This window comes from Tachysurus vachellii, chromosome 18 (assembly GCF_030014155.1).
Source record: "Tachysurus vachellii isolate PV-2020 chromosome 18, HZAU_Pvac_v1, whole genome shotgun sequence".
Taxonomy (NCBI): domain Eukaryota; kingdom Metazoa; phylum Chordata; class Actinopteri; order Siluriformes; family Bagridae; genus Tachysurus; species Tachysurus vachellii.
Genome location: NC_083477.1, coordinates 16,004,534 through 16,022,350, shown reverse-complemented (window position 1 = coordinate 16,022,350; position 17,817 = coordinate 16,004,534). Strand labels below are relative to the sequence as shown.

The 17,817-nt window shown below is 40.6% G+C and overlaps 2 protein-coding genes across 3 annotated transcripts in view; both read right to left on the bottom strand.

Moving 5' to 3' along the window:
* Nucleotides 1-7,109, bottom strand: part of rab11fip4a (RAB11 family interacting protein 4 (class II) a) — a 41,910-nt gene extending 34,801 nt beyond the window's left edge. For both annotated transcript variants that reach the window (XM_060893204.1, XM_060893205.1), the window contains exons 1-2: nt 6,852-7,109; nt 3,147-3,234 (exon numbers count right to left, since the gene is read on the bottom strand). In XM_060893204.1, coding sequence (XP_060749187.1) covers nt 3,147-3,234; nt 6,852-7,007 — 244 coding nt within the window. In that variant the 5' untranslated portion in view covers nt 7,008-7,109. The remainder of the gene's footprint in view (nt 1-3,146; nt 3,235-6,851) is intronic.
* A 1,920-nt stretch (nt 7,110-9,029) lies between these two features.
* On the bottom strand, nt 9,030-16,619 carry coil (coilin p80). Its single transcript, XM_060892972.1, has 7 exons — nt 16,318-16,619; nt 14,262-15,582; nt 12,383-12,472; nt 11,053-11,100; nt 10,609-10,678; nt 9,517-9,605; nt 9,030-9,178 (listed from the first exon to the last, which is right to left on the bottom strand). The coding sequence occupies exons 1-7, from the start codon at nt 16,566-16,568 to the stop codon at nt 9,119-9,121; spliced, it is 1,929 nt and encodes a 642-aa protein (XP_060748955.1). The 5' UTR covers nt 16,569-16,619; the 3' UTR covers nt 9,030-9,118.
* Nucleotides 16,620-17,817: the final 1,198 nt, after the last annotated feature.

Sequence of the window (17,817 nt, the reverse complement as noted above, 5' to 3'; positions counted from 1 at the left end):
CCGACTTTGATCAAAAGGTGCAGGCTATTTGGTAGTACCTCAAGTAAGAGGCTATAGCAGGGGCAGAGCTTTTTCCGTCAAGCTGAAGAAGGAGTCCTATCGAGCCTGGTTGGCTTGGGGGACTCCGGAGGCAGCTGATAGGTACCGGAGGGCCAAGCAAGCTTCAGCCCGGGTGGTTGCGGAGGCGAAAACTCGGGTCTGGGAGGAGTTCGGTGAGGCCATGGAGAAGGACTATCGGTTGGCCTCAAAGAAATTCTGGCAAACCGTCCGGCGCCTTAGAAGGGGGAAGCAGTGCCCTGCACACACTGTTTACAGTGGGAGTGGGAATTTGCTGACTTCGACTGGGGACATCCTCGGCGGGTGGAAGGAGTACTTCGAGGATCTCCTCAACCCCACCAACATGTCTTCCACTGAGGAAGCAGAGACCGAGGGCTCGGTTGTGGACTTGTCGATCCCCCAATCTGAGGTCACTGAGGTAGTTGAAAAGCTCCTCAGTGATAAGGCACCGGGGTGGATGAGATCCGCCCCAAGTACCTCAAGTCTCTGGATGTTGTGGGGCTGTCTTGGTTGACGCACCTCTGCAACATCGCGTGGCGGCTGGGTACAGTGCCTTTGGACTGGCAGACTGGGGTGGTGGTCCCTCTGTTTAATAAGGGGGACCGGAGGGTGTGTTCCAACTACAGGGGGATCACACTCCTCAGCCTCCCCGGAAAAGTCTATGCCAGGGTACTGGAGAGGAGAATTCGACCGATAGTCGAACCTTGGATTCAGGAGGAACAATGCGGGTTTCGTCCCGGTCGTGGAACACTGGACCATCTCTATACCCTTGCCAGGTTGCTGGAGGGTTCATGGGAGTTTGCCCAACCTGTCCACATGTGCTTTGTGGATCTGGAAAAGGCATTCGACTCTGTCCCTCGTGGTGATCTGTGGGGGGTGCTCTGGGAGTATGGGGTCCGGGGCCCTCTGCTAAGGGCTGTCCGATCCCTATATGACCGGAGCAGGAGTTTGGTTTGCATAGCCGGCAGTAAGTCAGACTTGTTCCCGGTGCATGTTGGACTCCAGCAGGACTGCCCTTTGTCACTGGTCCTGTTCATTATTTATATGGACAGGATTTCTAGGCACAGTCGGGGGCCGGAGGGAGTCCGGTTTGGGGACCACAGGATTTCGTCTCTGCTTTTTGCAGATGATGTTGTCCTGTGTGCTTCCTCAAATCAGGACCTTCAGCGTGCACTGGGACGGTTTGCAGCCGAGTGTGAAGCGGCAGGGATGAGAATCAGCACCTCCAAGCACCCGGAAAAGGGTGGCTTGCCCCCTTCAGGTTGGCAGAGAGCTCCTGCCTCAAGTGGAGGAGTTTAAGTATCTTGGAGTCTTGTTCACGAGTGAGGGATGGATGGAGCGGGAGATCGACAGGCGGATCGTGTATCTTCTGCAGTGATGCGGTCGACATACCGGTCTGTTGTGGTGAAGAAGTCGATCTATTTACCAGTCGATCTACGTTCCTACCCTCAAGTATGGTCATGAGCTTTGGGTCATGACCGAAAGGACAAGATCCCTAATACAGGCGGACGAAATTAGTTTCCTTCCGTAGGGTGGCTATCTCCCTTAGAGATAGGGTGAGGAGCTCAGAGTTGAGCCGCTGCTCCTCCACATCGAGAGGAGTCAGCTGAGGTGGCTCAGGCATCTGTTTCGGATGCCTCCTGGACGCCTCCCTGGGGAGGTGTTCCGGGCATGTCCAACCGGGAGGAGGCCCCAGGAAAGACCTAGGACATGCTGGAGGGACTATGTCTCTCGGCTGGCCTGGGAACGCCTCGGTATTCCCCCGGAAGAGCTGGAGGAAGTGTCTGGGGAGAGGGAAGTCTGGGCATCCCTGCTTAGTCTGCTGCCCCCGTGACCAGGCCCCGGATAAGCGGTAGAAGATGTATGGATGGATGGACTCAGACATAGTCTCAGTGTTTTAGTCCAAGCTAAAAACATATTTGATTAGTCTAGCTTTTTATGAATAGCATTTCTTAGGTAAAGAAGCAGATCTGGAAGGTTCATGGGCATAAAGTGTTTGGTGAACTGGGATGTCTAGATGTTCAAGATTGCAGACTGTGGAGTGGTGGGACGCTTTACATCCCAGGAAGCCCTCAGATCTGTGTCACCTTCTGGCCCTAGCCTTTTAGTTATGCTGTCATAGCTAGTCTTACCGGATTCCCTGCCTGCACTTTGCACATAATTTAAATTTACATTGTATATCACCTGATTACAATTATAACTAACAATTTTCTTCTCTCTCTCTCTCTCTCTCTCTCTCTCTCTCTCTCTCTCTCTCTCTCTCTCAGTGTTCCAAATTCCTACTCTGATTGTCTCTTCTTACTTCGTCAATCCTGATGTTCTACCCGTGATTGGAGTCTCGTCGCCCTGTGTGCACTCTGCCGGGGATTGCATGGTCAGCCAGTGTCTCATGGGATTGTTGTGGAGGGAGCCACCCGGAGACTGTCATGCCTTCTTTGAACCAATGTTGTGTCAGTCAGCTGTATGGTCTGGTCTTTATCAGCAATCATTTGAAGACTTTGACAGGAAGAAATTAGTGTTAGGTCTGTGGTGAAGAGTTTGTGCTAACCCATTTCCTCAGGAGCTCTCGGTTGCAATATTATAAACTGTTGTAGAAAGGACATTATTTACATTTACATTATTTGTGTCACCCAAATGAGGATGGGTTCCCTTCTGAGTCTGGTTCCTCTCAAGGTTTCTTCCTCATATCATCTCAGGGAGTTTTTCTTTGCCGCCATCGCCTCCGGCTTACTCATTTGGGATAGGGATAGATATATAGTATTTTAAATTTTAAATTAATATTATTGTTATCATTATTATTATTTTTTTTCTACTCTTTTTTTGCTCCTATAATATACCTGCGGTTAGTTTAACCATGCTTTCAGAAACAGCGGCTGGATTAACCACAGTAGGGTCGCTATATTGTCTTCAACAATAAAAATACAGACATATGCAGAGATCACATAGTTTAAACTACAAACCAAGAAAGAAAAAAACTCAATAATGCATGACCTTTTAGGACTAATACCATGATAATAAGATCACACACAAACACACAAAGAAATTGCAATGTGTATGGATGTAAACTAGGGGAAATCTCACACTGTTACCTTTAATGGCGAACACCCCATGGCAGAAGTCTTTAAAGTTGATCTTGCCGTTAGCATTCGGGTCCAGACACTCAGCAAACGTCTTCATCTGGAAAATGAGGACGAGGACGAATAAACAAATGAGTAAATAAACAATCAGAAGAGCACATAGTAAATAATATATAACTTACATAAGCAGTGAAGCAGTGAATGGTTTTCTTGGTTGTAGGTAATGAATCAACGACAATGAGAAAATGGATTCTTTGCTTACAGCAATTTTTTATTTGACTCACACCAACAATTTTTTTTTTTCTAGAGAATAACAACATTTTTTTATGAGGTTATAGCTGAATAATCATGCATTTATACTTGCTTAAAAAACTGATGAGAAGTTAAAGCATTTATTAATCAAAGGTATAGATGTTTATTAAGATACAGGGAAAAAATAATTAAATACACCCCATTCAAGACTGACACCAGAAAATAAGCTCTGGTTTTAAATGTTAATAAATAATAGTGTCTGATAAATGAATAAATGTTACTGTATTACTTTCACTTCAGAGCCGCCAAGACCACGTTTTTCTCTTCTGAAAATATTCACTTGGTAACAATAAAGTGATAACAGTGAATCTAATTCATGAACCTTTTATTAAAGTCGAGAGTAAATGTTTTTGTAAGCCAGCAGAACTAAAATCAACCGTAAATGATGAGACATTTAGCTGATTTACATTTGGTGACGCCCATAAAACTCTGTAAAAGGCAGAACTCACAGCAACTGAAGTGACAAGTAAATGGCAACAAAAGACAGAAAGAAGTGTCAACGCCAATAGAAATAGATATTCTTTATCAAGATTAACAGCACCTCAAAAGTCCAGAGGTGAATTAGAGAAAAAAAATAAAAGTGAGATGAAGAAAACTGAGAGAGAAAAAAAACTACTGTAATTAGGGAACCAAGTATATCACTGGGAATCTGCTCATTTTAGTGTTTCTGTGTTCCTACCAAACATCTCCTTCATGCTAATGCACCATCTGGAAAAGCATTATGTGTCATTAAAGTATATAGGTTTCTTAGGATGTTAGCACACCACAGAGTATATGGCGCATAACAGCTTGAGACATCCCAGATCACTCACTTATCACGTATAGTGCTGGCTCTAATAAAGTGTTGCACAGCATGGGAAAAAGATGCTAAGGGCAAAGAGTGCCGATTTATAAGCCAGCTTTCATCCTGAGGGTTAAATCCGCAATCAGCTGAGACAACTGTTTAGGGTTTATGGCTGTACGCAGACAAATGAGCCTTGGACAGCATTTGTTTATTCATAATTGAATGACTAGCTTTATTTGTCTTCATTTTATGGGTTTGTGTTGGCTTTAATGCCAGCAACATAAAACGACTTGGTTTCATAAAACATATGTTATTCATAGAGCTAGCATGAGGACGTATTTTTGATCAAGACTCTAAAGTCTAGATCTAGATAAAAGCAGTTGACAGAATAATCCATATATAAAAGGGATGAAATCTGTGTGAATTATATGAAGTCAAGGTATCAAGGGATCAAGGTATTTATTAGTTTGTCTTGAATGCAGAATTTATACACACTCAGGAGCAAGAGTAGGAATACCAATGTTTTATTTCTGAAATAACAAGATTTTTATAAATACCATAAAAACGAATTGTGTAAAATGTTCCTGTGAATGAATTATGAATGTTAGGTGAATGTTAAATGAGGCCAATTAATGGTCCCTGTGCCTACAAAAAGGTGAATTTGTAAATCATCTTCAACCTGCACAAAATTTGTATAACGTCTTCCAATGTTTGCTGTGCAGTAGTTGTGAAGGTGTAACATGGGGAAATTCGACTTCTTTTCTCTTCAGCACAGTGATTCTGAGAGCCTGCAGGCTCTGCCATTCATCATGTCACTAAATGTGTAAAGAAATCACACTATTTGCTTTACTGGTCAAACAATCTGCATCTTAATCACAAGATGATCTACACGACAGTTAGTGCTCTATGATGGTGCTGCTTTTATGATTAAACTGCTGCTCAAATTATGCCATGAGTACAATGGATATCAGGATCCTGAGGAACAGCCCTGTGCTTTTTTTTATTTACCTGCAGGGTATATCGATTGCCTTATCACTTATTTCCCAACTGTGTCATTAAGCCTTGTTCTGGAACATTGCAATTTATCCTTCAGCACCAATAAAGTGCTGATAGCCTGTCCGCCTCTATGTCTGTCTGTTTGTCTGTTTCTCAGCGTGTCTGTCAGCATGTCTGTCATTCAGTCAGTCTGTCAGCGTTTCTGTCATTGTGTCTGTCTGTCTGTCTGACAGTATGTCTCTTTGCCTGTCTGTCTGTCTGTTAGTCAGTCAGTCAGTCAGTCTGTCTGTCTGTTAGTCAGACTGTTTGTCTGCCAGCCTGTTTGTCTGGCTGTCTTTCAGTGTGTCTGTCAGCATATCTCCCTACCTGTCTGTCTGTCTTTTAGTCTGTCTGTCAGCATATCTCCTGGTCAGTCTGTCTGTTTGTCTGTCTGTCTTTCAGTCTGTCTGTCAGCATGTGTCCCTGTATGTCTACATGTCTCCCTATCTGTCTTTTAGACTTGTCTGTCTGTCATTCAGGCTCTCTAACTGTCTGTCTGTCTACCTTTCTGTTAGACTGTTTGTCAAACGGCATTAAACAACAAAATCAAATTAAACTCTTGTAATCTGTCAGTGCATGGCAACAGGGCTGTAGTTAAGTAACCTACATAACCAGCCATGTTCATGAACTATTCACTTCACACAAACAAGAAAAAAACAAACCATGCTTTCATGTCACAGGCATCACTGAAGATTCCCTCATTCACAGTGGATATAATGCTGCACTGTTTTAGTTCAGAAAGCGCGTAATTAATTATACCGTATGACAATCGAGCACTAATTGGAGGGAAAAAGCTTGTGTTGATCCAAACTCTGAAGGGCAAAACTGCTTACATCTTGAATGTTTAACTACAGGTCTGTTTGTGTTCTAATAATCATGGCTCATTGATATTGAAAACCCTGGCACTTTCACAGAGATAATGCTGATGTATATGTAATTATTTATATTTATACATTTTATATATGTTTATATATAAATTTACAAATACAATAATAATAATAATAACAGCAACAATAATAATACATTATTATTATTATTATTATTTTTTATTTTATTTATTTATTTATTTGTGAGAATCTATTATAACACCTACACATACTATTAATCACCCCAGTGTCATCACTGATCAGACTCATGCATAATCAGCATAGCAGAAAGCTGTGTGCCATAACAAGTGCAACAACAGTCTGAACAACAGCAAGCAATCATTCAGTATAAAAATAAACATATTCAGGACAAGCCGATTTGTGTCACACACATCCAGCATCATGTCTAATTTAACTGTCTAGGTGAAAAACAAAATGCATGTCAAAAATGAGTAATGCCAACCTGTTTGACTAAAACCACACACACACACACACACACACACACACACACACACACACACAGCCAGAGATTAACAGAGACAGCAGACTACACAGAACTGTAATGATGATAGCAATTAATGCTAAACAGTTAAGTGTCACTTAACAAATACTAACAGAGATCACAAAAGATTAACAGAACATTTAACAGCTTAAATATAATATGAAGACTATAAGTAATATAGTAAGACATATTAAATATAATATGATGGCGTTTTTTACCTCTTCATCCGTTTGGCCGAACTGCCTCCCGAGATGCACGAAGTGTTCAACTCGAATAAATCCACCTTCATCTTCATCACACATGTCGAACACTTCTTTCAGCTTATTCACTAACAGCACGAGATGCTCTGGCTGGGAAGAAGAAATGCCCTCCATCGTTTATCATTAATGTCGTTCAAAACACGATTACATGAACAGCACGGAGAGCTGGAGTGTCACTGCCATCATCAAAGCTCTCTCTGCTTTACTGTTGGCTTCATCGTCGTCATCATCATCAGCAGCAACAGCAGCAGCGTTCTCGTCATCATCATCAACATCATCAGTACCATATGATCAGAGGGAGGGTGATGGTGGTGATGTCAAACAGAGACCCCGCCCACTTCCTGATCGCCTTGTTACTGAGGAGGAGAAGCTAAATGGCTAAGCAGCTATAAATGAAATGTATTATTAATTATTGTATTAATCTTCACTTTTCCATATTTCCTGACTGATATATTGTTTCCTTTAGCGTCTCAACCAAAAGTAGCATTAAGTCAAATAGAAAAAGTAATAAAATAAATGTTAAAAAAAAAAAAAACAATAACAATCTCCATTTGATATTATGGATTTAGAAATATCTTTATTATCTTATCTCTGGTCAGAATTACAGGCAATTACCTTCCTTTAAATAAATAAATAAAAACTGATTATATAGTCATATTTACACATTAAAACATTTTATATAAGTAGCAGAGTTTATCTGTTGTTTTTAATATATTATGAACCTGGCTGTACTAAATAGAAAGGAAATTTCTATCTATAAGCAATTTGTTAAAGTTCCCTGGTAGAAAAATGCTACCTGGTCTATTTCTATATCTTCCAAAACTGTATATTTTGTTTGTGTGTTTTGACGAACGTAGCCTCAGATCCGTTTTATTCATTCTGAGATGCTTTTCTGCTCATTATAGTTGTTGACTGTTGAAGTTGAGTTCTTGTCTGATCTCTCAAGGTGTTTCCAGCCGAACAGCAGCTCCTCGCTGAATGTGTTTTGTTGTATAAATTCTAGCCACTGTGAGAAAATCTCAAGAGATCAATATCTCCAGTAAGTCAGCCCATCTGGAATCAACAACAGGCCAACTCTGTGAGGATCCTGAGGCATTTAGAGATGTACCAGCTCCAGTTGGATTCTGCTTCATGAGGACGCAAACTACATGTGGTCTTTGAGGACAACAACCTCCTAATCAATGCACAATTGTAGGACTGAACATTTATAAATCACACCCTCCAGTGTCACCCAAATGAGGATGAGGTTCCCTTTTGAGTCCGAGTCAACGTTTATTCCTCTTCCATTCCGTTATTCCTTTCCAGTTGCCTCAGTAAATTCAGATTACATCATTTGGGATAAATACAAACACATTTAACATGTCTAATATTAATCTTGAACCTTTGTATATCAATCTTTGCATAATATTCAAACACTTTTAATATATTTTTAATGTTCTGTAGAGCTGTTAAAAGCACTTAACACATACATTTTAATTGAAATTGAACGACCATTCTGTGTTCAAAGCTTCTTGTATCACATCTTTTTACTCTGATGATTGATATGAACATTACAAATCTTAAACTGTGTCTACATGACTTTATGCATTGCTGCTGCCATATGATATTTGTGTACATTGAAACTTTCATCAATAAGAGACCTTCTCTATGGATCAGGCTATCATAGGAGACACCTTGTGGTCGTTCATATGGATCTTTCCAATATACCATGTGTTTCTTGAAACTCCAATTCCAAAACCATGCACATTAATGTGGAGTTTATCCCAATATTACTGTTACATAGCAGCTTCCGCTCTTCTGGTAAGGCTTTCGATTAACTTTTAAAGCATGGTTGTGGGGATTTGCCTATTCACTATTCATATTATTTCATTTGATGGATAGCAAATTGTTTCATACCTGCAAGTGAATAATTTCTCATTACATTTCCACTTCTTTGAATTCCCTTGGGCATTATTCTTGAGCACCATTGCATAAATACAGTGAAATTACAGTGAAATAAAAGAACTTTCCCACCAGGAATTCATACAGGATTTCTTTCCAAACTGTTCTCTCATTTATTCTTATATCTGACAGAGCAATAAGGTGCTTAATATTTTACCTCCTGTCTGTACATACATTTAAGAAAATAAACATTTATACAAATAAAAACCATTTATTCAGTTAATATTCACATTGACTTAAAAAGGCAATTGTAATACAAAAGTGCTACTAAATTCAAAATGTTGTCAGTTTGTGTTCGGCAGAATAAGCCTGGGTTCGATGAGCGACTCCCAACGCTCAGTCATCTACAAAAAACACAAGAATAGAACTGTTATAACACTCATTTACACAATACGGCATTCGTTTCACCTTTAATTGCGCGTCTTGCTAGTCATGAATGTGATATCTTGGCAAAAGTGTGAAGTGTACATTATGCAGTTATTCTACCAAATTAATCAATATATGCTTGGAAAATGAGTCTAGAAAATCTATCCTAAGCAAATAAAAGGGGGAACACACCAATATTTGAAGTGAATTAATTTTAAGTGCAAAAACACAGTATTTAGAGATACTGATAACACACAGTACACATACTCTCTACAAAATCCTAATATGTGGTTTGGAGAACGCGTGCACGTGTTACCTGAGAACCGAGAGCGACCGCATACTCCACTGTCTCAGAGCCGTCTGGGTTCACGTACACCAGATCAAACTTCCCAGGTTCAGTTCGAGCTAGAAGACAAAACACATTGTAGCTCAGGCAATGCTGGGTTTAAACATGTTGAACATAATATACGTTAAAAGCTAATTTACAAGCTTAAGTATGGTAACAAATATCCAATGTAAGAAAGGAATCCATAGAAGACTCCACAATATGAAGGAATGACTGGGAAGGAAGAAACAAAGATATCCAGAATCCCTTTTTAAGTTAAAATAAGAATGTCATCACACAATATAAAAGAAAATGCAGCGGAATTAACACTCTGACCAATCAGAATTAAGCATTCAGCAGTGCAGTGGTATAATAGCAGTCATTAACCAGATAAGTAAGTGATTAAGCACCAATCGATACAGTTATCACAAGAGAGAACCATTTATAATTCTAAATTTCAAGACATGTCTGCAAATCAGACCATTAATATGCACATTAAACCATCAAGTCCAGTAAGCCAGCATTTTAGATCAGTATGCACCTTGTGTTTGTACACAACAGATTGATGTACAATAATGTAGAAATACATATATAGCACTTCATTAGGAGCATCTGTATACCTACTCATTCATGCAACTATTTAATCAGCCAGTGCAGTGTATAATATCAGCCAGCAGATTGTGTACAAAATGTGATTCAATAAATTGGGACAGTGTGGGTTTTTTTGTTTTGCAAGAAAGAAAGACAGAAAGTAAGTCAAGAAAGAAAGGCAAGAAAGGCAGGCAAAAAAGGCAAGAAAGGAAAAGGCAATAAAGAAAGAAAGGCCAGAAAAAGAAAGAAAGGCCTCAGATTCCTTTTGTGTGTGGAACCCAGTGTGGTTTTCTGCTTTTGTAGCTCATCCACCTGAGGCCAACTTCACACTGAGCTGTTCATCTGCTCACCGTCCTGGTAAATGTTATATCTTTACAGAGACCTTCAGCCACATGACTGGCTGATTAGATAACTGCATGAATCAACAGGTGTTCATAATAAAGTGTTCATTGTGTCTACACTGTATAATTCCCACTGAGCTCCATCATGTACCTTGATTCTGCGTCAAAAGCTCCAGTTCAATCATGTTAGTGCTGTGATTAAAACCAATGATCTTTCCTTCCTGGGGAAAAACAAAACAAAAAATCAGACACTTCCTCCTGTTTATCATATAAAACAGTTTACTATAAAAACGGACAGAGGAAAACATTGCAGACGGAAGATGAGGGAAGTTTCCTCCGGTCTTTTATACGCCTTTTAATGGTGACACTTGTACTGGTTGTGTTTCAAATCACAGGGTTATGATCAATGCACTTGTTAGAAAAAAAAAAAAAGTAAAAAAAAAAATTTTTCATCCTTTACATTTATTAAAGAAACAAGGTCAGGAATAATAATAATAATAATGCATGGCCTCTTAGGACTTCTGTATAAAGTGGAAACAGATGTATGCTTTTTTGTGGTTCTGTATACAAGTGTACAAACAGCACTGAAACCTACTTTATACTCCGACACTTCTGGTGTGTAGTTCTCTGTGAGCTCTAAAAGCTGTGGGTGGGAGAAATAGAGCAGATCAATAAATAATAAAGAAGGCAGTGTAATAAATAAAACATTAACTAGATTTGTAAAGTTTTTCACGACAAACTTTGATGTTGGCTTTGACAAAGCAAGTATTCGCAAAGGACGGTGTTTTTTGGAGGCGAGCGGACATAAGGATCAGTGTTACGTTTGGAGGCAAGTGGACAGAAAGCTAGGGTGCCAAAACATTTGGAGGCAAGTGGAGACGAGCATGTGACGTCATCCGAATACACGTGAGGCAGTTCCCCTCATTGTTCTGAGTGTTTTGATATATGACATGTCAATGATGTAAAAAGTTTTTTGATTTTGCATATATTGGGGGCAGGGTAGGGGCACGGTGGCTTAGTGGTTAGCACGTTCGCCTCACACCTCCAGGGTTGGGGGTTCGATTCCCGCCTCCACCTTGTGTGTGTGGAGTTTGCATGTTCTCCCTGTGCCTTGGGGGTTTCCTCCGGGTACTCCGGTTTCCTACCCCCGTCCAAAGACATGCATGGTAGGTTGATTGGCATCTCTGGAAAATTGTCCGTAGTGTGTGATTGTGTGAGTGAATGAGAGTGTGTGTGTGCCCTGCGATGGGTTGGCACTCCGTCCAGGGTGTATCCTGCCTTGATGCCCGATGACGCCTGAGATAGGCACAGGCTCCCCGTGACCCGAGGTAGTTCGGATAAGCGGTAGAAGATGAATGAATGAATGGGGGCAGGGTTGTGGGACAACCGAAAGGCCAGTCGGTACACCAATTTAAAAGTTTGTTCAGAGTATCACCCTAAAGGAGCTGGTCCAGTTTGGTGTAGATAGTTCGAAAGCTTCCCAAGTTATAAACCTCCAAAGTTTATAATGGGAGTCTATGGGAAAAAAGGCCACTTTGAGACCCGGTACCAGAAGTACCGGTATTCGGATCGCTTAGAAAAGTAATAGCAACAAACTACAGACCAGGGTCCACAACATATCCGAATTTGGTGCATGTGGCTCGAAAGCCCTAGCTGGAGTTACTCTTTATAAATTTTTGTCTAAGCTTAAATAGGAAAACAGAATGTTGGCTTCTACAAAGCGACATAACTATAGAACTCGGACCTGTTCTTCTCTAAAAATAGCTTCATTTCAATGCAGGTATTGAAATCTCTTAGTTACACAAAATAAAAGATTAAATCAATTAAAAAAAAGAAATAAAAGTCAGTAAAACCTTTGTGTATTAACTAAAACTGAAAGCACTCACACACGAACACTTACACTCGCACTCACATACACACCTTACCTTAAAAACTATTTTCTGTCCCACTGCAGGAGGAGCAGCGAGGAGAGGTAGAGTGCTGTAATCCAGCCTGGGACTCGGCTCTGGAGGATTCTGCCACACCCAGACGCACGCACGCACACACACAGACACGCACGCACGCACAGACACGCACACAGGCAGACGCAGACGCAGACACACACGCGCACACAGGCAGACGCAGACGCAGACACACACGCAGACACAGACACACACACGCAGACACAAACACACACGCAGACGCAGACACACACGCAGACGCAGACACACACGCAGACGCAGACACACACGCGCACACAGGCAGACGCAGACACACACGCAGACACACACGCGCACACAGGCAGACGCAGACGCAGACACACACGCAGACACAGACACACACACGCAGACACAAACACACACGCAGACACAGACACACAGATGAAATATCACATGAAATAACCGCTCGGCAGATCACTGTTCACGGATGTAGTACATCTAGGTTCATCGAGTCATACCAAATCAAATGATTCCCGACTTACATTGTCTGCCATTTAGAATGATGTATTAAGATGCTGTACTTGTACAAATGCATTGTAATATCGTTACAAAGCTCAAAGTGTCATTGTCTTCTTCTGAATCCAATTTAAATGCTTACACACTTACTACATAATACATAGCAATGGAATGTTGAACACTTCACGTACTCAACACTCACAGCTTTGCGTTTGTAGCAGATGGAAGGAGCTACAAGAGGAAAATAATTTCAAGATTTATTTTTCAACATTTTAAAAATTCTGCTGAAACATGCTTTGCTGTCTAATGTTGGTCCTTCAACTTTTATCTCTGAGGGCGACATGGTAAAAGGACTTAGGATCAAATTTTAGTAATGAGGAGTGGTTATCTGTTTGTACGTGTTTTCAAAAGGTGTCTCATTATCGGCCCACGAACAAAATGATAAATTTATCCACAGGACTTATCTAACTCCAGTCTGACTTCATAAAATGTTCCCCAATTCTTCTCAATTATGTTTCAAATGTGGGACAGACATTGGCACAGTGATGCATGTGTTTTGGGACTGTGATAAATTCAAATGTTACTGGAAAGAGATGCATAAGTTTATTCGGAAGATTATTGGAAAGACTTTTGCATCTCCAAATGTTTACCTTCTGAACTGTAAAGCTAGTCAGTGCCTTGACTGTGACAAAGAAGGTGTACTGAACTTTTGTATATATCTAGCGAAAAAATGTATATTATTACTATGGTCAACTCCTCAGATACCCTCAGTCAATATGTGGATAAGTCAAGCCGCCACTCTTTTACCTCTGGAAAAACTAACGCATGACCTGCATCTTTGGTCTTCTTTGTGGAACTTTCTGGAAGATGTTCGGTAACTGATATATCCTTTTAATAGTCCCGGTTATTTACTTCGATATGCTCTGCTGTATTATTATTTATTTTTATTATTTTTTCCTATTATTGTATTATTTTTGCACTTTGCATGTCTATGTATGAACACGTATTTCCAAAGATTGTAAGGTGATATGGCCTATGTGGCTGTATGAGATACCGGTACCACTGTGTTGTGTTATTGCTAAAATAAAATAATAATAATAAAAAAAACTAATAATTAAAAAAAAACATTCTGCTGAAGGTAGTGGCATCACATCGTGTGTGTTTGATGTCATTTGCCACCGACTGGGAAACGTCTTATACTTCCACATTAATAAAAAAAAACTGTTACTGTTCCATTTGGCACGATACTAACCTTTCTTAAACTTTTACACTACAAACTAAAGTGCATAGAGCATAGTGTAAGTACATAGAATGTCATTTAGTCCATAACTTATGTCTTTAACATGCCTAGAACACTAGAACTTCTCACCTGCAGCAGCACGCTTCTATTCGTTTGGATCACTTTCTCCTTTCTCTGCTCTTCATCGTCATAATTATGATGAAAATTTTGCTTCCAAGGCGTGCCTCTGGCCCTACCAAAGCCGCCCCTGACCCCACCTCGACCTTTCACCCTGTCCGTGAAGCCCCTCCCCCTTCCGCGAGGGGTCAATCCGATCATGAGCTGAGGATTTGGTTTCTTTATAACAAGCTCTATGTCGCTGCTGCTGGATGAGTCCGAGCTCGCCTCTTTGTCCTTGTTGTCCTGGAGCATCGTCCCAACTGGAGTGGACGGAGTCTGAGACGCACCGTTTTCTACCACAGCACACGAGTCGGGTGCAGGTTTTACGAGTTTGGGTGTCGCAGGGACATTTGCTTTGGCCGCCTCATCTTCAGAAGACGAGGAATAATCTGAAGAAGATTGCGTTTTAGACTTTTTAGGATTTCCGTAAGGTTTTTTGGAGCTGGAGATTTTGCTGGCTTCACCTTTGCGATCAGAAGGAGGTGGCTGTGTTTGCAGTAAGGACACAGATTTAGAGCTGCTCAAAATTTTTTGCTGAACTGAAGATTTTTTCCCTTTTCTGGAATCATCTTCTTCTTCTGATGAGGAGGAGGCAGTGTTAACGGATTTCTGTTGAACAGGAGTGGATTTCGCAAGAATGTTTACTTTCCCGTTTGCTGCTGAAGCTTCATCTTCTGATGAGGGCGATTCTGAAGAAGTCACTGTTTGTGTTTTCTTTGCTGCTGCCGAGTTTGTAGCAGATTTCACTGGAACAGAAGACGTTTGCTCTTTGGGTGTCTTGGTATTGGTGTGTGTTTTGAAGCTTGTGTTAGGTTTTGGAGATTTCTTCACTGGGACTTTTTCCGATGAAGATTTTCTCGTCACAGGATGTTTGGGTTCCGCAACCTGAGTACGTTTGGACTTGGATACAGAAGGATTTTGAGAATCGTTCTCACTGCTGTCTGAAGAATCTGAGCTTCTATCACACACACCTGATGAACTAGCTTTTCCATTAGTAAGGCTAGAAGCAGCTTTCTTGCTGCTCTTGTCTGTCTGGGACTTTGTGGATGAATTCTCTTTAGCAGGGACGGCTGCTTTAAATACGTCTTCACACTCCACCTGTTGCTCTTCAGTCTTCTTTTTCTTTGCTTTGTGTTTTCTCTTTTTCTTCTTTGCACCCACTGGTTGCGGGAAACCGTCTGCCTCACTCGCTTCGAATCTGTTCTTCTTGGCTGCTGTTTGAAACGAGCCTTCTTCGTCTCTAACCCGTTTTTTCCCAGCATGCTCACAAGAAACACTGGACACCTTCACCCTGTTAATGACAAGGAAAGAAGAAGCATCACAGATACAATTGCAAGTAAACAACAGCTATAATTGGCCCAGTAGGTATAGGAAATTGAATCAGAGTAGAATAAATCACTAAAAACCTGGGCATTCAGGAGGTGTGAGAGTTTCACCCTATAATAACATCGGCTCAACACATCTTAGTATCTTCACAATATAAATATAAAATGAATTGTTTTGCACTATTCAATCTGATTTGTGGGGGGCACGGTGGCTTAGTGGTTAGCACGTTCGCCTCACACCTCCAGGGTCGGGGTTCGATTCCCGCCTCCACCTTGTGCGTGTGGAGTTTGCATGTTCTCCCCGTGCCTCGGGGGTTTCCTCCGGGTACTCCGGTTTCCTCCCCCGGTCCAAAGACATGCATGGTAGGTCCATTGGCATCTCTGGAAAATTGTCCGTAGTGTGTGATTGTGTGAGTGAATGAGAGTGTGTGTGCCCTGCGATGGGTTGGCACTCCGTCCAGGGTGTATCCTGCCTTGATGCCCGATGACGCCTGAGACAGGCACAGGCTCCCCGTGACCCGAGGTAGTTCGGATAAGCGGTAGAAGATGAATGAATGAATGAATCTGATTTGTACTGAAATCTAAGTTTAAACAAGCCAAATTAGACACGATTGCATTTGTACTACAAAGTGAACTGGAAAGCAATACAGGAATTATGTAGTAATGCAATGAAATATGCACAATGTTTTAAAGGAAGTTACCTTATACTGTCATTATCACGAACCACATAGATGCTCTCTGCAGGAGGAAGAAAACAATCCTCAATGAAAAGGTCCAAACATGTTTGTCGGCTGTAGTCGAACTTTTCTCTAATAACGCAGCACAAATCTGCAACAACACGACATTTATTCAAATCCACCAGCACCCAGCTCATGCGGCAGTCGGGCATGCAAGGAGGAGAGTAATCAAAGTGTAGCCGAACTCGAACCGCGTTGACACTGGAGGCCGCCATGTTCCTGTGACCACGCGGGAGGAGCTTCTACATACGGGAATTTGATGGTTACGTCACCGCGAATACGGAAGTGAATTTCACCCCTTCGTTTCATTCCTTAAAGTACTATTGTGTTCTTTTATTTACGTTAAAACATTTTAGTGTTGCGTATGGTCTAAAATATATGACCCAGGATTGTATACATGACCCTGTGGTATAGTTCAGCTCGTTTGTGGCTCATTTCAAACAATAAGGTAGCAACATAACAGAAAAGTAAATAAAGCTGATAGACCAATCAGAGGCTTTGACACTAAAGACTCTTTCTTTAAATAATAAATCAATACCTCCATCAAGAAAATACAATTACAGTTACAGTATCAACAATTATGTTTTTTTTCCTTGATATATAACATTTGTGGATTGACTGTAGGAGTAATGTTGTCCCTGTGTCATTTATTATTGAAATACACCAATCAGACATAATATATCCACAGGCCTAATAATATTGTCACGTGGATATCTACACTAGATGTCGAATTGGGGTTCAGAAAATGCGTCAAAACCGCCGCCATCTTTGTACAGGGGGCTTGTACTTCAAATGCATGCACGATGCCGGACTTCTGTGCTGTGTTTGGTTGTTCAAACGAAAGAAATATAAAAACCAGACAGCAAGGGATTATATTTCACAAGTGAGAATGTGTTTTATGATGTTGAATGTTAGGAAATTATATTTCTTGTTCCGTTGGTTTGTTTTAGTCCTTGGTTAACGACCACAGCTAATCCATGTTAGTTACCCTTTAGTTTTTGACAGTTAGGAAAACAGACAATGTTTGTAGATTCCGAAGCTCTTAATAAGGACATTAAAAATTGACCCATGCTTTTTTTGCTTAAAGGTGAAGACCCAACTTTATGTATGTTTTGTAAGATTCCCTTATCTGTCAAACATATTTTATTAGATTGTCCTGGACTTAACACAAGAAGAATGCTCTTTTATCAAGTTACTTCACTTAACTAAGGACATATTTAATGACATTATGCCTGAAAAGGTTGTGGATTTTTTTATTGTATGTTAATTTTAAAAAAAAAGCATGATATGACTTTCTGTTTATATTTGTTTTGTTTTTATTGTATTTGTATGATATTTGTGTTTTTGTAACTACATTTTTTCTATGAAAATAGCTTTGATTGCTGACATGGCATTAAATAAAATAATCTGAATCTGTTTGTAGATTCCCAAGTGATAAACATATTTTGAAAAAGTAGATTATCT

Excerpts from the sequence above, each read along its gene's own strand:
- coil (XM_060892972.1), bottom strand. The coding sequence starts at position 16,568 with ATGGCGGCCTCCAGTGTCAACGCGGTTCGAGTTCGGCTACACTTTGAT. Across the intron at positions 9,606-10,608 it reads GCTTTTGACGCAGAATCAAG|CTCGAACTGAACCTGGGAAG; the intron begins GTACATGATGGA and ends TTTGTCTTCTAG. Across the intron at positions 9,179-9,516 it reads CGGTCGCTCTCGGTTCTCAG|ATGACTGAGCGTTGGGAGTC; the intron begins GTAACACGTGCA and ends TGTTTTTTGTAG.